The sequence below is a fragment of the Coregonus lavaretus genome (assembly GCF_964263955.1).
Source record: "Coregonus lavaretus genome assembly, contig: HAP1_SCAFFOLD_4490, whole genome shotgun sequence".
Lineage (NCBI taxonomy): Eukaryota > Metazoa > Chordata > Actinopteri > Salmoniformes > Salmonidae > Coregonus > Coregonus lavaretus.
In genome coordinates this window covers 4,331-26,325 of record NW_028163052.1, presented here as the reverse complement: position 1 = coordinate 26,325, position 21,995 = coordinate 4,331, and the positions used below count along the sequence as shown (strand labels likewise).

Here is a 21,995-nt window from a genome sequence, read left to right as displayed (position 1 = left end):
AGAGTCTTTAGGTGCCTTTTGGCTTCCGTCTAGCCACTCTACCATAAAGGCCTGATTGGTGCAGTGCTGCAGAGATGGTTGTCCTTCTGGAAGGTTCTCCCATCTCCACAGAGGAACTCTAGAGCTCTGTCAGAGTGACAAGCTCTAGGAAGAGTCTTGGTGGTTCCACACTTCTTCCATTTAAGAATGATGGAGGCCACTGTGTTCTTGTGGACCTTCAATGCAACAGACATTTCTTTGTACCCTTTCCCAGATCTGTGCCTCGACACAATCCTGTCTCGGAGCTCTACGGACAATTCCTTCGACCTCATGGCTTGGTTTTTGCTCTGACATACACTGTCAACTGTGGGACTTTATTTAGACAGGTGTGTGCCTTTCCAAATCATGTCCAATGAATTGAATTTACCACAGGTGTTTATTTTATTTTATTTATTTTACCTTTATTTAACTAGGCAAGTCAGTTAAGAACAAATTCTTATTTACAATGACGGCCTACACCGGCCAAACCCGGACGACGCTGGGCCAATTGTGCGCCGCCCTATGGGACTCCCAATCACGGCCGGTTGTGATACAGCCTGGAATCGAACCAGGTGGTCTGTAGTGATGCCTCAAGCACTGAGATGCAGTGCCTTAGACCGCTGCGCCACTCGGGAGCCCCAATCAATGTACTCCAATCAAGTTGTAGAAACATCTCAAAGATGATCATAGCAAAGGGTCTGAATACTTATGTAAATAAGGTATTTCAGTTTGTTATTTTTTATAAATGTGCAAACATTTCGAAAAACCTGTGTGTGCCTATCGGAACTCTCACTCTTTCTCTCTCTCTCCCCTGTCTACCTCCGTTCCTCCCTCCCTATTTCCTTCCATTCTCATTTCCTGTTATCATCTCCCCAGGCCCCTCTTCTCTCGCTCCTTATCGTTCTCTCTCCCAACCTCCACCTTGAAACACCTCCTCATTTCTAACTAGCAAAACAAGTGGTTGAGTGTATGTGAGTGCATGTGATAAGGTGATACCTTGTAGACGGTGCCGAAGGCCCCCGAGCCCAGTATCTTGACCCTCTTGAGTTCAGTCTCTTTGAGGATGCGGAGCTGGGCCTGGTTAGGGGCGGTACCACTAGGTGTCAGGGGCTCCACTAGCTATAAGGAGAAACAATCAATCAACTTATCATTAAGTTAAACAGTAAATTAATCAATCAACTCATCACTCAATGAGTCAGTCAATTAATCAATGAAGTCATAAGTCAATTAGTCAGTCAATTAATCAATCAGCAATATGTTAGTTCCTCACTCCACTACCAGTCAATGAACCAATGAACCTATCTATCTATCAAGCTATTAAGAAACCAACCAGTCACATCTCCCATGGGTATGGCACTCTTTAATCTTTGGAAGAGAAACTTTAAAAGAGACTTACCAGAGAGGCAAAAGTGAGAAAAAGAAAACAAGAGGGGAAGAGAGAGGGAAAGAGATGGTTGAAATGGGAGAGATGGAGAGAACGAGGGGGTGGATAATAGCAACAGTTGAAGAGGAGTATAGGCTCTCGTAGTTTCATTATCTTTCAAGTGGAGAATGAATCCACTGGAAGGGAGAGAGGGAGAGAGAGGGAGAGAGGTGAAAAGAGAGGGAAAGAAAGGGGAGAGAAAGAGGTAGAAAGAGAGGGGAACAGAGAAAGAGACAGAGGGAGAAAAAGAGAGAGAGACAGAGAGAGGAAGAGGGAGAGAGAAAGAGAGACAGAAGGAGGGGAAATAGAGAGATAGAGGTAGAGGGAGAAAGAAAGAAAGAAAGAAAGAAAAGAGAGTGGCGAGAGAGAGAGAGAGAGAGAGAGAGAGAGAGAGAGAGAGAGAGAGAGAGAGAGAGAGAGATAAAGAAAGAAAGAGAGGGAAGGAGCAGAGAGAGAGAGAGAGATAGACAGGGAGAGGGAAGAAAAAGAGAGAGAGAAAGAGAGAGAGAGACAGAGAGAAAGAGGGGGAGAGAGACAGAGAAAGAGAGAAGAAGTAAATCAGCTCTCCTCTCTGCCTCGGCCCTGTCCTCTGACTCATCACAACATTAATTTAAAAACCATAGCTGTTCTTTATTTAAATGGTATTCTGAATCAGCCTTGCAGGACAGGACATAGAAGAGGAAAGAGGGGAAGTGGAAAGAGAGAAGGAGAGGGGGAAGAAAGAGGGAGAATGAGAGGGGGAAGAGAGAGCAAAGAAGGATAGGGGAAAAGGAAGAAGAGGGGGAGGGAGAGGGGGAGGAAAGAGATATGTAAGGACAGGGAAGGGGCAGAGAAGATGGGATGTCCTCCATATCTATTTCCTACACCTCTCCCACCCCCTCTTCTTCCTCTTCCCCCTCTCCTTCTTTCCTCTCTCCTCTCCTCTCCTTCTCCTTCTCCCTCTCCTTCTTTCCTCTCTCCTCCCCTTCTCCTTCAACCTCTCCTTCTTTCGTCTCTCCTCCCCTTCTCCCTCTCCTTCTTTCCTCTCTCCTCTCCTCCCCTTCTCCTCTCCCTCTCCTTCTTTCGTCTCTCCTCTCCTCCCCTTCTCCTTCAACCTCTCCTTCTTTCCTCTCTCCTCTCCTCCCCTTCTCCTCTCCCTCTCCTTCTTTTCCGCTCTCCTCTCCTCCCCTTCTCCTTCTCCCTCTCCTTATTTTCCTCTCTCCTCTCCTCCCCTTCTCCTCTCCCTCTCCTTCTTTTCCTCTCTCCTCTCTCCTCTCCTCCCCTTCTCCTTCCCCCGCTCCTTCTTTCCTCTCTCCTCTCCTCCCCTTCTCCTTCAACCTCTCCTTCTTTCCTCTCTCCTCTCCTCCCCTTGTCCTTCTCCCTCTCTTTCTTTCGTCTCTCCTCTCCTCCCCTTCTCCTTCTCCTTCTCCTTCTTTCCTCTCTCCTCTCCTCCCCTTCTCCTTCAACCTCTCCTTCTTTCCTCTCTCCTCTCCTCCCCTTGTCCTTCTCCCTCTCCTTCTTTCCTCTCTCCTCTCCTCCCCTTCTCCTTCCCCCTCTCCTTCTTTCCTCTCTCCTCTCCTCCCCTTCTTCTTCTCCCACTCCTTCTTTCCTCTCTCCTCTCCTCCCCTTTTCCTTCCCCCTCTTCTTCTTTCCTCTCTCCTCTCCTCCCCTTCTCCTTCTCCCTCTCTTTCTTTCGTCTCTCCTCTCCTTCTCCTTCCCCCTCTCCTTCTTTCCTCTCTCCTCTCCTCCCCTTCTCCTTCTCCCTCTCTTTCTTTCGTCTCTCCTCTCCTCCCCTTCTCCTTCTCCTTCTCCTTCTCCTTCTTTCCTCTCTCCTCTCCTCCCCCTCTCCTTCCCCCCTTTCCCTTTGTTTCCCTCCCCCTCTATTTCCCCGTTTCCTTCCCTCTCTCCTTCCTCTCCCATCTTCCCTGCCCCTTCCTATCACTTTCCTCCCCCTCCTCTTCCTCTTCCCCCTCTCCTTCCCCTCTTTCCTCTTCTCTGTCCTCTCCTGCAAGGCTGATTCAGAATTCCATTTAAATGAAGAACAGCTATTGTTTTTTAATCAGACTGTTGTGATGAGCCAGAGGGCCACACATAGCCAGCAACCTCACCTTCGCCCCAGACTGTAGGGAGCTGTCTGTTAGGGTGTTTTCACACTTGGTCCATTTCAGACAATTTTGTTGAATGTTTTTGTGCAGTGTGAACACTCGAAAGGAACTCAGAACCCTCAAAAGAGCCCCCGAAGCAAACTGAACTGAGACCATCTCTAGAGGTGGTCTGAGTTCGGTTCGCTTGAATTCCGCAGCCCGGTTCCCTTTTTTAGGGCAATGTGAACACAAAGCTCACCAGGCTCGCTTGTCATTATTCCCGCACCACACACTAGACTACTGCCACAACCCCTCACATTGGTGCCACAAAAGAGAGAAGATGGTGATGTGCAGGTTCTCCGAAAAAAATGTGTGCTGTTTTTGCATATTGATTAGCGATGCACAGGGGATGCACAGAAATTCCAAAATATGTATGGAGTTTTTAGTTCAAGATTATTTGTTTGCAATATGTGATCTATAGGCTAAGAGAGCTTCATAAACTGTTTATTCGATTGTGGAGTTTGAATAGTGTGAGAAGACAACAACATATTTGGTGAGAATCACAACATAGGGTAGAAAATCTATTCTAGCTCTTAAAGGGCAGTAGCCTACATTGGGTGTACAGTTTTCAATTCCAGCATTATTTAATCTGTAGTTATTCTTCTGCTATTTATTCTGTTACTAATAATATTTACATGTTAATAGTATCTTCTGATTACAATTATTGTTTCATCTTTTAACTAAATGCAATCTATTAGCTTCCAAAGTGTAAGTATGTACAGTATCTAGTTGTCCGATAGCACATTCTGATGGAATGGCTTATCCTGCACTTTGCAAAAACCCAGAGTGCATTGAGTGAATGTTGGAAAAAGATCTTGGTTCCTTTCTAAACATAGCAATATGAATGCAACGAGGACTCGGACCACAAAATAGGTAAAGTGAGATGGCAAAAGTTCAGAGATGGAGTTCAGTCCTCATTCAAAGGCAAGGGCAGTGTGAATACTGTGTTTTTTACCCCAGAGTTCACTTTAAAGAGGACTGAGATCGGTTACTTTAAATAGGACTATATGTGAAAACACCCTTAGATGAGGTGCTGAACGTGTAGTTGCAAGGACCGGGAGGGAGCTATCCACCAACCCACTCTAATCTGTGGTGCTGAAACCTGAGGAAGACTACTAGGATGTCCATTTACTTAGTAGTCTCTTCGAGCAGTCATTTCTTGTTTGTTATTACTTGTTATTATTTAAAGCTAAAATCCTTAGTTGCTCCATTTCTTGACTTATAGATGAATTATATTTTTTTACACACATTGATTCTTGAATAATATAACTTATAATTGCCTCATGATTTTAGATCAACTGTCGTACCCCATTATAATCCAAAATATAAGCTGGTTTTTTACTCCAATGTTTGTAAACAATGTAAATGTAAACAAACACTGTATAGCCTCAAAATATGGCTAAAACTATCATGTTGATATCATGGATGGTCAGTCCTTGCATCCATAGCATTGTCTATGAATTTGAGAGTGGTTCCATTTCTCCAAGGCCATCCCTCAGCTTTTTACCAAAACAGAGGCGGGGTCTCCGCTTTGTTATTGTTTCAATTAACTGACTTACCACTGACGTTAAAGCATGAGTTTTGCATTGAGCCAATTTATATTGAATAAAAACCGTGAGTTCCATAATAATAAAGTAGTGAATAGTACTGAATGTGTGTGCAGGTAACCAAGACAGCACAGAGGAGAGGAACATATGGAGAGAGCGCGAGAGAGCAGAGATGTAAGGTATAATGGAAAAATGCACAATCTTGTCATTACTAAAATAACTAGTAAAAAGCCTAGTGCACCATCACTTCATGGCACTGTAACTGTAGGGTAGAAGGACATGGCAGGAGACCAGTACATTCAGGCTCTTACACCAACCTATGTGGTACTGAGAGCTTAAATGGAACCTGTCACTGATGTCTGTTAACGCAGAGTACCCTCTCCTCTCCTACATGGTAGACTGTAGACTGTAGACTGTCTGTCTGTCTGTCTGTCTGTCTGTCTGTCTGTCTGTCTGTCTGTCTGTCTGTCTGTCTGAGTTTAGAGTGAGCTACCGCTAGACCAGGACACATATTTATCAGGCCTCCTCTCACGGTAGGTATAAGCAACAGTATTATGGGTGACTCAAATATGAACACAAGTCATGGCTATCAGTATACTGAAACTCAATAATAGGTTCTCTATTCATGTTATTTCACAGTAACTCATATAACTAATCTATTTCACATGTAGTGGGGATGAATACTTGTAAATGCAGCTATGCAGACTTAGCAGCAGGGTTGGGATTCATTCCACAAATTCAATTCTAATAAAATTCTCTCTCCCTGTAAATTTCATATAATTCCTAGCCAGTTGCAACCAGATATGGTACCTGGTCAAAAGTAGCGAGCTATGTAGGGAATAGGGTGCCATTTGGGACCAAACCATCCTTTACCTATCCTATCCATTCATTGTGATCAGTTGAGGAGGGAGAGAGGGAGAGAGGGAGATGGTGCGCTTGATATTTCGTTAGAGTCCCAAATTCAGACAAAATGCTTCCTGGTTTGGTTGAGTCGAGCTCTACAGCATGGCAGACTGGGTAATTAATTGAGATGGATGTCTGTACGGAGGATGAAAAATAAGGTCTCCAATCTGCTCCCCACTCTGTGGAGGGAGGAGTGTGTGTGTTTGTCAATCAAATCAAATCAAATTGTATTGGTCGCTACACATATTTTGCAGATGTTATCACAGGTGCACCGAAATGCTTATGTTTCTAGCTCCAACAGTGCAGTAATACCTAACAATTCAAAACAAGAAATATATATATATATTTTTTAAAAAGAAATATCAGAACGAGCAACGTCAAAGTCCGGAATACAAATATATACTGTATACTGTATATAATGGTGTAAAATAGACAGTATGGGCAGTATATGAATAGAAAAGGTGTGTACAGCAGTAGTGATATAGGATGAGCCTTGACTAGAATCCAGTATACCAGGGTTCTTCAATTGCGGTCCTGGAGGGCCGAAACACTTCTGTTTTTTATTTCTACCTGGTAGTTAATTGCACTCACCTGGTGTCCCAGGTCTGAATTAGCCCCTGATTAGAAGGAGAGGATGAAAAACAGAGGTGTTTCGGCCCTCCAGGACCGCAATTGAAGAACCCTGCAGTAGCCTTGACTAGAATCCAGTATGAATAGCGGCAGGTAGCTTAGTGGGTAAGAGCGTTGTGCCAGTAACCGAAAGGTCGCTGGTTCTAATCCCCGAGCCGACTAGGTGAAAAATCTGTCGATGTGCCCTTAAGCAAGGCACTTAACCCTAATTGCTCCTGTAAGTCGCTCTTGATAAGAGCTTCTGCTAAATGACTAAAATGTAAATGTAAATGTAATACAGTGGGGAGAACAAGTATTTGATACACTGCTGATTTTGCAGGTTTTCCTACTTACAAAGCATGTAGAGGTCTGTAATTTTTATCATAGGTACACTTCAACTGTGAGAGACGGAATCTAAAACAAAAATCCAGAAAATCACATTGTATAATTTTTAAGTAATTAATTAGCATTTTATTGCATGACATAAGTATTTGATACATCAGAAAAGCTAAACTTAATATTTGGTACAGAAACCTTTGTTTGCAATTACAGAGATCATACGTTTCCTGTAGGTCTTGACCAGGTTTGCACACACTGCAGCAGGGATTTTGGCCCACTCCTCCATACAGACCTTCTCCAGATCCTTCAGGTTTCGGGGCTGTCGCTGGGCAATACGGACTTTCAGCTCCCTCCAAAGATTTTCTATTGGGTTCAGGTCTGGAGACTGGCTAGGCCACTCCAGGACCTTGAGATGCTTCTTATAGAGCCACTCCTTAGTTGCCCTGGCTGTGTGTTTCGGGTCGTTGTCATGCTGGAAGACCCAGCCACGACCCATCTTCAATGCTTTTACTGAGGGAAGGAGGTTGTTGGCCAAGATCTCGCGATACATGGCCCCATCCATCCTCCCCTCAATACAGTGCAGTCGTCCTGTCCCCTTTGCAGAAAAGCATCCCCAAAGAATGATGTTTCCACCTCCATGCTTCACGGTTGGGATGGTGTTCTCCTGCCGTGTAGTTCTGGGCTGATACCTCACCTTCCTCATGATCATTGATGCCCCACGAGGTGAGATCTTGCATGGAGCCCCAGACCGAGGGTGATTGACCGTCATCTTGAACTTCTTCCATTTTCTTCCAGTTGTTGCCTTCTCACCAAGCTGCTTGCCTATTGTCCTGTAGCCCATCCCAGCCTTGTGCAGGTCTACAATTTTATCCCTGATGTCCTTACACAGCTCTCTGGTCTTGGCCATTGTGGAGAGGTTGGTGTCTGTTTGATTGAGTGTGTGGACAGGTGTCTTTTATACAGGTAACGAGTTCAAACAGGTGCAGTTAATACAGGTAATGAGTGGAGAACAGGAGGGCTTCTTAAAGAAAAACTAACAGGTCTGTGAGAGCCAGAATTCTTACTGGTTGGTAGGTGATCAAATACTTATGTCATGCAATAAAATGCAAATTAATTACTTAAAAATCATACAATGTGATTTTCTGGATTTTTGTTTTAGATTCCGTCTCTCACAGTATTACAGACCTCTACATGCTTTGTAAGTAGGAAAACCTGCAAAATCGGCAGTGTATCAAATACTTGTTCTCCCCACTGTATATATATATGAAGTGGGTAAAACAGTGTGTAAACATTATTAAAGTGACCAGTGTTCAATGACTATGTACATAGGGCAGCAGTCTCTAAGGTGCAGGGTAGAGTACCGGGTGGTAGCCGGCTAGTACCAGTGACTAAGGTTCAGGGCAGGGTACTGGGCGGCTAGTGGTGATTATTTAACAGTCTGATGGCCTGGAGATAGAGCTGTTTTTCAGTCTCTCTGTCCCAGCTTTGATGCACCTGTACTGTCTCTGCCTTCTAGATAGTAGTGGGGTGAACAGGCCGTGGCTCGGGTGGCTGAGGTCCTTGATTATCTTCTTGGCCTTCCTATGACACCGGGTGCTGTAGATGTTCTGGAGGGCAGGCAGTGTGCCCCTGTGATGCATTGGACTGAAGCATCACGCGCTGGAGAGCCCTGCGGTTGCGGACGGTGTAATTGCCGTGCCAGGCGGTGATACAGCCCAACAGGATGCATCTGTAGAAGTTCATGAGGGTCTTAGGGGCCAAGCCAAATTTCTTCAGCCTCCTGAGGTTGAAGAACTAGTGCAGTTTGCTGCTGAAGTCTGGGATGATGGAATTGATGTGTGCCATGACCAGCCTTTCAAAGCACTTCATGATTACAGATGTGAGTGCTACAGTGCGGTAGTCATTGTGGCAGGTAGCCTTAGAGTTCTTGGGAACAGGAATGATGGTGGTCAGCTTGAGACGTGGGGATTACAGACTGGGACAAGGAGAGGTTGAAAATGACAGTGAAGATGCCTGCCAGCTGGTCTGTGCATGCTCTGAGAACCCACCCTGGAATACTGTCAGACCCCGCGGCCTTGCAAGTGTTGACCAGATTAAAAGCCTTATTCATATCAGCCTCAGAGAGCGGGATCACCCAGTTCTCTGGGACGGCTGGGGCCCTTATGAACGGCTTGGTGTTATTTTTGCCGAAGCCTGCATAAAATGCATTGAGTTCGTCTAGTCGAGAGGCATCGTTGGGCAGATCAAGGCTAGGTCGTCCTTTGTAATACTTAATGGACTGTAGCCCCTGCAACATGTGTCGGGCGTCGGAGCCGGTGTAATAGGATTCCACCTTGTTCCTATATTATACTTTCGCCTGTTTGATGGCTCTTTGGAGGTCGTAGTGGGACTTCTTGTACTCATTTGTGTCCTCAGCCATAGCCTCAGGGTTTGCTGCGATAGCCCTGTGTGCGGTAGCTCTGTCTTTTAGCTTAGCACGTACCTCTATGTTAATCCAGGGCTTTTGATTGGGGAAGCAACATACCTTCACTGTGGGGACAACGTCGGCGATGCATTTTCTGATGAAGCAGGTGACGGAGGTGGTTAGCTCGTCAATGCTATTGGCGGAATCCTGGAACATATTCCAGTCAGCGCCAGCAAAGCAGTCCTGCAGCATAGCCTCCGTTTCGGTGGACCATTTCTTTATGGAGCACGTCATGGCTACTTCCGGATTAAGCTTCTGTTCGTAAACAGGAAGCCGGAGTATAGTAATGGTTATATAGTAATGGTGGTTTTGTTCACGTTTCTAGACTAGGTACAATACAATGTCATAGTGCCTATAGAAGCAGTGCAACAAGATTATTGTTATCTTAACACGGTATGATGTGGTATTGTATTTGTGTTGCTTTGAAGCCTTGTTTAGAATGAGTTCAATGTGAGTATTGCTGGTATTTTTGTATAGAACATCCATTCCAAAGAAGCTCTCGTGTTCTATACCGTAACAAAGGAGAGGAGGGAGAGAGAAGGGAGAAGAGGGAGAGAGGAGTGAGGGAGGCATCAGAGGAGGGAAAGAGGAGGGAGACAGAGGATGGAACGTGGAGGGAGAGAGGCCACAGAGGAGAGGAGAGAAAGAGAGAGCGAGAGAGCGAGAGAGCGAGAGAGCGAGAGAGAGAGAGAGAGAGAGAGAGAGAGAGAGAGAGAGAGAGAGAGAGAGAGAGGGATAAATGAGATGAGAATGGACAGAGAGAGGAGAGAGAAATGCCACAGAGGAGGGAGAGAGGAGAGGGAGAATAGGAAGAGAGGAGGGAGAAATGCCTCAGAGGAGAAAGTGATTAGTTTGAGCTGGAGATGATGCTCTCTACCTCCTCTCCGTCAGTCTGTCTATTCCCTAAGCTCTCTGTGTTCTCATAGCCCCGGGCCCCAGCCACCAGTGGCCCTACACACATCACAGAACACATCATAGACTACATCGCATACCATGAGAGAGATGAGCACACAAGGCTGTTATTACAGCTCTTCATAGAGCAGTGAGTGAAGTCTTTTTCACTAAGGCTACTAGGATGTAAGATCTAGTTCAATCTTGTTTTAATTAATTATTCTTTCAATCAATCAATCAATCAATTTTTCAGCAGTCAGGGTTCAACAATATATATATATATATATATATATATATATATATATATATATATATATATATATATTTAAACAGTGACAACCATACAACAGATACATATAAGATAAATAATGAGATCGGTAACATGAGATCCATTGTGCTGAGTTTTGGCCAATAATTAAATCTGTCACTGAAACTTCAAACCAATCAATGCAAAGTGTTACTTCGATCTGTGTATTATTGAGGCTCTCTAAATTCGGCCTGCGTCCCATCTAGCCCCGTGGCCCCTATATTTTGATGAGACCAATGGAAGCTTTTTCTATGATCCACATCTCAGGAGGCCCTTACCTTTGTCCCGTGTGTGTGTGTGTGTTCACACTCCATACCTCTGTCTCGAGGAAGCGTCGCAGGGCTCTCTTCTTCTTGATGCTCTTCCTGCGGACGGACACGGCTACACTCAGAGCCACGATGACCACCACAAAGAGGCCCCCTATCACCCCGGCCGCAATCAAGGGAGTCCTGAGAGAGAGGAGGGAGAGAGATGTGAGACAGGGCCACAGTACTGGATACTAGCTACCAACCCTTCTTATTTGTTTTCTATCGAATCATTTAGCTGCGCTTGATTGAGCTATTATTGTCTGGTACAGTGGAACCAATGGAATAGTTTATCCATCTGGCAGTCCAAGCAGGCTTAATCAAATGCTCAAAATATTTGATCGAAAACAAATACTATTTGAACCCAGGTCTGATAAGCACTTACTCCAGAGGTCACAACAGACTTGGCTAACCAGGCTTGGACAATTCTTACTTAGCTTACAACCTTTGACAAAATACATAATCTAACATGTACAAGTGTCCTGTTACAAAGTTGGGAATTAAGTTAAAAGACGGGAAGGAAATTAAAGTCAGGAGAAGACAACATGTTCTGCTGCTTGTCATGTGTGGTCAGCCCTCTCCATGAACTTTCTAACCCTCTACACCCCTATCTGTCCGTCTATCTGCATGCACTGGGAGCTTTAGGTTATGTCTCAAATGGCCACCCTATTCATATTGCACTACTTTTGACCATAACCCTATGGCCCTGTTCAAAAGTAGTGCACTATATAGGGAATAGGGTGGCATTTGGGACAAATCCACAGTATATTGTAGATGAGAAGTGAGATGAAATGGTGTATCTGAGTGAATATGCCTTTTCTCTATCTTAATAAAATAGCTAATTTGGCTGCGAGGACACGGAAGAACAGAACAGTGCAAAAGAGATGAAAGTGGCGGCGCTTCGGCACACTCAAATCAGCAGGAAAGCTATTAGCCAGCCTGGTAGATCACAGAGAAGAGCAGGGACTATTAAATGTTATCACCCTCAGCTCACTTCATTTTGAATCGCATGAAACAACTCCCAATCTTTCATTTACATTACATTTTACATTTTAGTCATTTAGCAGACGCTCTTATCCAGAGCGACTTACAGTTAGCGAGTGCATACATGTTATTTTTTTTTCATACTTTCACTCATTGGGTATCTCCCAAATGGCCACCTATTCCCTATGTGGAGCGCTACTTTTGACCAGGGCCCATAGGGAATAGGTGTCATTTGGGACGCATTCATCCTCATTCTCCCAGCTCTGCCTCTCTCCTACACAGTATTACAGAGATGGATTTACTGTACTAAGGCACTGCATGGTGCTTCCGGCCGGAAGTGGCTTCAAGAGACAGTGGTATGGCCAAATGGAGAGCGGAGAGTGGGAGAATAAGTAAAAAGCAGACATCAGAGTGTTTGCTGAGCACCATCCTCTTTCTCTCTTGTTATTTCGAGCCAACATGACAATCAGTGTGTATATACTGTATGTGTGTGTGTGTGTGTGTGTGTGTGTGTGTGTGTGTGTGTGTGTGTGTGTGTGTGTGTGGAGGGAAAGTTTGTGAGTTAGTGTGTGTGTGTGTGTGTGTGCACGTGTGTGTGTATATATATGTGTGTGTGTGTGTGTGTGTGTGTGTGTGTGTGTGTGTGTGTGTGTGTGTGTGTGTGTGTGTGTGTGAGAGAGGGTAAAAGTCCAGAGGGTGACAGACAGTGCAGATGACAGTACGGTCTGGTCTCTATTATGTGTGAGACAGCCTCACACAGCAGCGGTTGACACAATGTCAGATAAGCTGTAGAACCCAATGTATGTCTTAGCGTTGAAAGGCTTTGTAGTCTCAACATTGGCCCCGAGCAGCTATAAGCTGCCTAGCTATTCTGTTCAGTTAAACCATAGCCTCAGAAAATAATGTAAAAAGCTACTTTACCAAACTGGCATGCCCAACTACTATTACAGCCCCACAGTACTATCAGTGTATTCTGTTACTCTGCTGTCAACATACAGTACCAGTCAAAAGTTTGGACACACCTACTCATTCAAGGGTTTTTCTTTATTTTTACTATATTTTACATTGTAGAATAATAGTGAAGACATCAAAACTATGAAATAACACATATGGAATTAAACAAATCTAAATATATGTTATATTTGAGATTCTTCAAAGTAGCCACCCTTTGCCTTGATGACAGCTTTGCACACTCTTGGCATTCTCTCAACCAGCTTCATGAGGTAGCCACCTGGAATGCATTTCAATTAACAGGTGTGCCTTGTTAAAAGTTAATTTGTGGAATTTCTTTCCTTCTTAATGCGTTTGAGCCAATCAGTTGTGTTGTAACAAGGTAGGGGTAGTATACAGAAGATAGCCCTATTGGGTAAAATACCAAGTCCATATTATGGCAAGAACAGCTCAAATAAGCAAAGAGAAAATACAATCCATCATTACTTCAAGACGTGAAGGTCACTCAATCTTTAACATTTCAAGAACTTTGAAAGTTTCTTCAAGTGCAGTCGCAAAAACCATCAAGCACTATGATGAAACTGTCTCTTTGATAGAAAACAAATACTATTTGAACCCAGGTCTGATAAGCACTTACTCCAGTGGTCACAACAGACTTGGCTAACCAGGCTTGGACAATTCTTACTTAGCTTACAACCTTTGACAAAATAATTTACATAATCTACAAGTGTCCTGTTACAAAGTCAGGCAGTAAGTTAGAAGAAGACGGGAAGGAAATGAAAGTCAGGAGAAGACAACATGTTCTGCTGCTTGTCATGTGTGATCAGCCCTCTCCATGATCTTTCTAACCCTCTACACCCCTATTTGTCCGTCTATCTGCCTGCGCTGGGAGCTTTGGGTTATGTCTCAAATGGCCACCCTATTCATATTGCACTACTTTTGACCATAACCCTATGGCCCTGTTCAAAAGTAGTGCACTATATAGGGAATAGGGTGGCATTTGCGACAAATCCACAGTATATTGTAGATGAGAAGTGAGATGAAATGGTGTATCTGAATGAATATGCCTCTTCTCTATCTTAATAAAATAGCTAATTTGGCTGCGAGGGCACGGAAGAACAGAACAGTGCAAAAGAGATGAAAGTGGCAGCGCTTCGGCACACTCCAGTCGTGTTTTAAATCAGTAGGAAAGCTATTAGCCAGCCTGGTAGATCACAGAGAAGAGTGGGCCACAGGAAAGGAAGACCCAGAGTTACCTCTGCTGCAGAGGATAAGTTCATTATCTGCACCTCTGATTGCAACCCAAATAAATGCTTCACAGAGTTCAAGTAACAGACACATCTCAACATCAACTGTTCAGAGGAGACTGCGTGAATCAGGCCTTCATGGTCGAATTGCTGCAAAGAAACCACTACTAAAGGACACCAATAAGAAGAAGAGACTTGCTTGGGCCAAGAAACACAAGCAATGGACATTAGACCGATGGAAATCAGTTCTTTGGTCTGATGAGTCCAAATTTGAGATTTTTGGTTCCAACCGCCGTGTCTTTGTGAGACGCAGAGTAGGTGAATGGATGATCTCTGCATGTGTAGTTCCCACCGTGAAGCATGGAGGAGGAGGTGTGATGGTGTGGGGGTGCTTTGCTGGTGACACTGTAGGTGATTTATTTAGAATTCAAGGCACACTTAACCAGCATGGCTACCACAGCATTCTGCAGTGATACACCATCCCATTAGGTCTGCGCTTAGTGGGACTATCATTTGTTTTTCAACAGGACAATGACCCAAAACACACCTCCAGGCTGTGTAAGGGCTATTTGACCAAGAAGGAGGGTGATGGAGTGCTGCATCAGATGACCTGGCCTCCACAATCACCCAACCTCAACCCAATTGAGATGGTTTGGGATGAGTTGGACCGCAGAGTGAAGGAAAAGCAGCCAACAAGTGCTCAGCATATGTGGGAACTCCTTCAAGACTGTTGGAAAAGCATTACAGGTTAAACTGGTTGAGAGAATGCCAAGAGTGTGCAAAGCTGTCATCAAGGCAAAGGGTGGCTACTTTGAAGAATATAACATCTAAAATATATTTTGCTTTTTTTTACACTAGTTTGCTTACTACATGATTCCATATGTGTTATTTCATAGTTTTGATGTCTTCACTATTATTCTACAATGTAGAAAATAGTAAAAATAAAGAAAAACCCTTGAATGAGTAGGTGTGTCCAAACTTTTGACTGGTACTGTATGTATGGAGGTTTTTCCTCTGACAGCCTAGTGCCTTTATCTGCCTAGTAGTGCTTTTCCTCACCCCTCTCCACCCCTCCTCACCCCACAGCGTCTCCCTATCTCCCTCACTATCAGATCACCCCAACAGTCTCCCCAGACTGCCTCAAGATAGAAGAATAGTGGATAAATGGAGCGTGAGACCCAGGCTATGGCAGGCTCTGTCTGCGTCTCAAATGGCAACCTATTCCCTATATCCAGTAGTGCCCCTTGGGCTCTGGTCAAAAGTAGCGCTCTATATAGGGAATGGGGTGCCATTTGGGATGCATTCCTTCTCTCTGGCTCCAGCTTGTAGTAAATTAGCAGTCATTACTGCCCCTTATCTCTCTACCCATACACAGCCTCATTCAGCTCTGCCTTCAGATCAGGAAGCTTCGGCAAAGTAGTGTGTTGTTCACTATGCCGTTGTTTGGGTCTGTGTTGTAAGCCAATATGGCATCTCTCTGCTGTGCTGTGCTGTTTATTTCTGGACATAGTCCTAGAGGGGGATGCTATTCCATTGGGACTTTCTAACTTCTGTGTTACTGTCCCTTCTGTGTTACTGTCCCTCCTCTTTTCTGTCCTTCCTGTTCGTTTCCTCTCGCCACACTCCCCTTCTCTTATGTGTTCCCCTCCCCCCCAGAAACAAACTGTCTGTCATGAAATTGTAAATCCATTTGCTCAGAACGGTTAGTGGCGTTTTCTTCCTTTTCCCCACGAGAACAAAAGCAAAGCGCTATCAATTTATCAAGAGCTGAGTAAAACACAAGCCCGTGCAGGGACAAACACACAGATTCACACACACACACACACTTTTGGCCTCAGAGCTAAACATTAATCACACTGCTCGCCCCGCGCCTCTCTCTCTCTCCCTCTCAGTCTCTCTCTATGTCTCTCTCTGTCTTTCATGGTCTCTGTCTCTCTGTCTGTCTCTCTCTCTCTGTCTCTCTCTCTTGCTCTTTCGGTCTCGCTCTCTCTCTCGCTCTCTCTCTCTCTCTCTCTCTCTCTCGCTCTCTTCTTCTTCTTCTTCTTCTTCTCTTCCATGCTGTTGCTCTCTAGCTAACCTCAGTTGTGTGAACATATATTTTGGTTAAATATAAGCCTTGGCCGGTGGCATAGTTGGTTGTTATTTCAACCAGTGTTGTCTGTTGGGGAGAGTGTCTCTTATCTTTTTACTACTGTGCGCTCATCAAAGATAAATTCCAATGTACGCACTTGTACTTACAAATTGCTAATAAATGAAAGTTGAACTTGTGTCTCTGTGTGTGTAGGCAGTCTGTCCTGGGGACAGAGAAGGAAGTGACAGTAGGGATCTGAAGATATATTTACCTGTCCATTATGCCATTACAGTCCTGTAGTCTGGGTCCAATACACCTACATGAGGGAGAGAAACAAAACAATTAATTAATCAATCGATCAATCACTCCACTGGACATCGGCCCAGTGTCCGTCTCAGTGTCTTGAATCTGTCCTATAGCTCCTAGACCTCTGTCTACAGAAAGAACCCAGCGATGAGAGACAGTCACAGAGAAGAAGAGTGTAAGGAAGTCAGGACACTGCATGGTGAAGCTCTGAGCACCTCCAAGATGTATGATACCTACTAATGGTGTAGTTACTTTAGAGAGAAATGAAAACAGGGAGGTTGGGCATAATTCGAGACCAACTGTAGCATTTTAGCTAACCCTTTCCCTAATCCTTATTCAAAATGTAACCCAATTCACCTAACCTTTGTCGTTTTATCTCCCCTAAACTTTCACGCAAATTATCCTAACCTTTGTCGTTAGTTCACCTAACCACCAAACATACATTCTCCCTGTAAATCTCCTTTGTTGTAACGACGCAACAAGCAACCTGGTCTCAGAGAAAGATGTATAATACTATACTATAATACTATGACAACAATCCAATTTGTATGCCATTGTACGACCAGGTAAGACGCATAATACTATACATCCTTTAATTCATATGATATTGTACGACCGCAATTCCATTCATAATGTAACCTAACACAATGTAACGTATCATACAAAGGGAGAGGGAGAGGGGGAATAACATTGATGATCTCTGAGTCTGTTTGAGTGTTTGAACTGAAGGGCAGCCAGGGATAGAGTTGAAGTCTATTTGAGTGTCTGAACTGAAGGGCAGCCCGGGATACAGTTGTTTTTGACAAAGTGTCAAGATGGCATTTCCACGGCTACACTCATTTCCATTATATTTAGTAACAATGTTGTTATGGGTAGATGGAGTTGTGAGCTGGCTGTCTGCCTCTCACGAGGAAATAGAACACAAGACGTGACAGGGCCAGCCCGGTGGACTGACTGACTGCAACACCAAATGATATCTGTCTCCTTCCTTCTGCTGCTAAATATTACATTGCAGGCTTCACAGCACTCAGAGAGCAGAGGGAGAGTGGAATCTCTTTTGCATCCCTTCCCTCTCTTTCTGTCTCTCTCTCTGTGTCACGATCGTCGTAATGAGTGGACCAAGGCGCAGCGTGATATGCGTACATCTTTTTAATGTGTACTTAGCAACACGATACAAACAACAAAAACAACAAAACGAAACGTGAAGTCCTCGGTCATAAACACACAAACCTACACGGAACAAGATCCCACAAATGACAAGTGCACAAAAGGCTGCCTAAGTATGGTTTCCCAATCAGAGACAACAAGCAACAGCTGATTCACGTTGCCTCTGATTGGGACCACCCCGGCATACATAGAAAACACATGAACTAGAAACTGAACATAGAACACAAAACATAGACCCTACACACCCTGGCTCAACATATAAGAGTCCCCAGAGCCAGGGCGTGACACTCTGTCTCTCTCTCTGTCTCTCTCTCTATCTCTCTCTCTCGCTCTCTCTCTCTCTCGCACCTGGGTATTTTGCAGATCCTGTGGGTGGGTGCGTACGTGTGAGTGAGTGAGTGAGTGATTGTGTGTGTGTGTGTGTGTCTGGAGACAGTGATAAACATTGGTTGGATATGGGATCACAGAGTTATAAGGGGTCAGCACCGAGGGGAGCATAGCATAGTGTTTGTGTGTGTTGTGCTGAGAGCTGTTGTATTGTGGATGAAACAGAGCATGAACCAGATATTGTTTTCCTCTGGTTATCGTGTTGACCTTGGCTTTACAATGGGGATTAGTCTGCCCTTGTGTTGCCAGTGAAACAAACATAATGTACAACTAAATGAACAGTATTCTGTCCTTCTAGGATCATTAGTCATTCAGACTGCTGCTGCGATACGCAACCATGCACACAACACCACAAACGTGCACATGCTGCAGAAAGCCAGAACACAGACATACAGCACATTCGGAAAGTATTCAGACCCCTTGACTTTTTCTACATTTTGTTACGTTACAGCCTTATTCTAAAATTGATTAAATTGTTTTTTTCCCGTCACCAGCCTACACACAATACCCCATAATGACAAAGCAAAAACAGGTTTCTAGATTTTTTTGCAAATCTATAAAAAATAAAAAATATGACATTTACATAAAAAAGTATTCAGACCCTTTACTCAGTACTTTGTTGAAGCACCTTTGGCAGCGATTACAGCCTTGAATCTTCTTGGGTATGACGCTAGAAGCTTGGCACACCTGTATTTTAGGAGTTTTTCCCATTCTTCTCTGCAGATCCTCTCAAGCTCTGTCAGGTTAGATGGGGAGCGTCGCTGCACAGCTATTTTCAGGTATTTCCAGAGATGCTCTGGCTGGGCCACTCAAGGACATTCAGAGTCTTTGTCCCGAAGCCACTCCTGCATTGTCTTGACTGTGTGCTTAGGGTTGTTGTCCTGTTGGAAGGTTAACCTTCGCCCGAGTCTGAGGTCCTGAGCGCTCTGGAGCAGTTTTTCATCAAGGATCTCTCTGTACTTTGCTCCGTTCATCTTTCCCTCGATCCTGACTAGTCTCCCAGTCCCTGCCGCTGAAAAACATCCCCACAGCATGATGCTGCCACCACCATGCTTCACCGTAATTATGGTGCCAGGTTTCCTCCAGGCGTGACGCTTGGCATTCAGGCCAAAGAGTTCAATCTTGGTTTCATCAGACCAGAGAATCGTTTTTTTTTTTTTTTTTGGGGGGGTAGATCAGCTTAATATTGCAGATAGATTGTAACTTCCATCAATGTAATTGTCTGCATCACTTCCAATCCCCCATGTTTTTTTATTATATATATATATATACATATATACACACATACATATACATATACATATACATATACACACATACACACCCACATACATACATACATACATACACATACAGTGGGGAAAAAAAGTATTTAGTCAGCCACCAATTGTGCAAGTTCTCCCACTTAAAAAGATGAGAGAGGCCTGTAATTTTCATCATAGGTACACGTCAACTATGACAGACAAATTGAGAAAAAAAATCCTGAAAATCACATTGTAGGATTTTTAATGAATTTATTTGCAAATTATGGTGGAAAATAAGTATTTGGTCAATAACAAAAGTTTCTCAATACTTTCTTATATACCCTTTGTTGGCAATGACACAGGTCAAACGTTTTCTGTAAGTCGTCACAAGGTTTTCACACACTGTTGATGGTATTTTGGCCCATTCCTTCATGCAGATCTCCTCTAGAGCAGTGGTGTTTTGGGGCTGTCGCTGGGCAACACGGACTTTCAACTCCCTCCAAAGATTTTCTATGGGGTTGAGATCTGGAGACTGGCTAGGCCACTCCAGGACCTTGAAATGCTTCTTACGAAGCCACTCCTTCGTTGCCCGGGTGGTGTGTTTGGGATCATTGTCATGCTGAAAGACCCAGCCACGTTTCATCTTCAATGCCCTTGCTGATGGAAGGAGGTTTTCACTCAAAATCTCACGATACATGGCCCCATTCATTCTTTCCTTTACACGGATCAGTCGTCCTGGTCCCTTTGCAGAAAAACAGCCCCAAAGCATGATGTTTCCACCCCCATGCTTCACAGTAGGTATGGTGTTCTTTGGATGCAACTCAGCATTCTTTGTCCTCCAAACACGACGAGTTGAGTTTTTACCAAAAAGTTATATTTTGGTTTCATCTGACCATATGACATTCTCCCAATCCTCTTCTGGATCATCCAAATGCACTCTAGCAAACTTCAGGCGGCCTGGACATGTACTGGCTTAAGCAGGGGGACACGTCTGGCACTGCAGGATTTGAGTCCCTGGCGGCGTAGTGTGTTACTGATGGTAGGCTTTGTTACTTTGGTCCCAGCTCTCTGCAGGTCATTCACTAGGACCCCCGTGTGGTTCTGGGATTTTTGCTCACCGTTCTTGTGATCATTTTGACCCCACGGGGTGAGATCTTGCGTGGAGCCCCAGATTGAGGGAGATTATCAGTGGTCTTGTATGTCTTCCATTTCCTAATAATTGCTCCCACAGTTGATTTCTTCAAACCAAGCTGCTTACCTATTGCAGATTCAGTCTTCCCAGCCTGGTGCAGGTCTACAATTTTGTTTCTGGTGTCCTTTGACAGCTCTTTGGTCTTGGCCATAGTGGAGTTTGGAATGTGACTGTTTGAGGTTGTGGACAGGTGTCTTTTATACTGATAACAAGTTCAAACAGGTGCCATTAATACAGGTAACGAGTGGAGGACAGAGGAGCCTCTTAAAGAAGAAGTTACAGGTGTGTGAGAGCCAGAAATCTTGCTTGTTTGTAGGTGACCAAATACTTATTTTCCACCATAATTTGCAAATAAATTCATTAAAAATCTAATTTTGTCTGTCATAGTTGACGTGTACCTATGATGAAAATTACAGGCCTCTCTCATCTTTTTAAGTGGGAGAACTTGCACAATTGGTGGCTGACTAAATACTTTTTTTCCCCACTGTACATATCCTTTAAAAAAATAAATATATATTCCCCTTTATTACTTTCCAACCCGTCACCCTTTCCCCACTTGGAGTACTAGTGAACAACAACGCCTAGGCCTCTACTTCCAGCCCATACCCACTATCTACATTTTATGGACACAGTCAATTTTACAATAATTACATTTTTTGGTACCCTTCCCCAGATCTGTGCCTCAACAAAATCCTGTCTCGAAGCTCTACGGACAATTCCTTTGACCTTTTGGCTTGTTTTTTTTCTCTGACATGGACTGTCAACTGTGGGACCTTATATAGACAGGTGTGTGGATGCAGCTCAATTTCGAGTATCATAGCAAAGGGTCTGAATACTTATGTAAATAAGGTAATTCTGTTTTTGATTTTTTATAAATTAGCAAAATGTTCTAACAACCTGTTTTTGCTTTGTCATTATGGGGTATTGTGTGTAGATTGATGAGGGAAAAAAATAATTTAATCAATTTTAGAACAAGGCTGTTACGTAACAAAATGTGGGAAAAGTCAAGGGATCTGAATACTTTCCGACTGCACTGCACACACACACACACACACACACACACACACACACACACACACACACATTCAGACACACAACACCCACACACAAAACCTCACATATACACTCAGTGTGAACCTTACCCCTGGGTGCAGTTGGAGTGACAGGGATGGCACTCGTTGTTGGCCTCTGCATATTTAAAGATGAAGCTGTTGGCCCCCTGGAGGCCATCAGGACACTTCTCCACACAGTTAGGACCATCTTTAAAGTGGAGACACTTCACACAGTGATCAGGACCCTGAGAGAGAGCGAGAGACAACACTGAGTGTAAAAAACATTAAGAACACCTGCTCTTTCCATGACATAAACTGACCAGGTGAAAGCTATGATCCCTTATTGATGTCACTTGTTAAATCTACTTCAATTAGTGTAGATGAAGGGGAGGAGACAGGTTAAAGAAGGATTTTTAAGCCTTGAGACAATTGAGACATGGATTGTGTATGTATGCCATTCAGAGG

At 44.0% G+C, this 21,995-nt stretch overlaps 1 protein-coding gene across 1 annotated transcript in view; it reads right to left on the bottom strand.

Moving 5' to 3' along the window:
* LOC311118542 (receptor tyrosine-protein kinase erbB-4-like) overlaps positions 1-21,775 on the bottom strand; it is a gene marked incomplete at both ends in the record, with an annotated part of 32,416 nt that extends 10,641 nt beyond the window's left edge. The window contains 4 exons of the mRNA XM_084193333.1: positions 1,015-1,137; positions 10,941-11,073; positions 16,454-16,498; positions 21,621-21,775. Coding sequence (XP_084049459.1) covers positions 1,015-1,137; positions 10,941-11,073; positions 16,454-16,498; positions 21,621-21,775 — 456 coding nt within the window. The remainder of the gene's footprint in view (positions 1-1,014; positions 1,138-10,940; positions 11,074-16,453; positions 16,499-21,620) is intronic.
* Between the last annotated feature and the right edge of the window lie 220 nt (positions 21,776-21,995).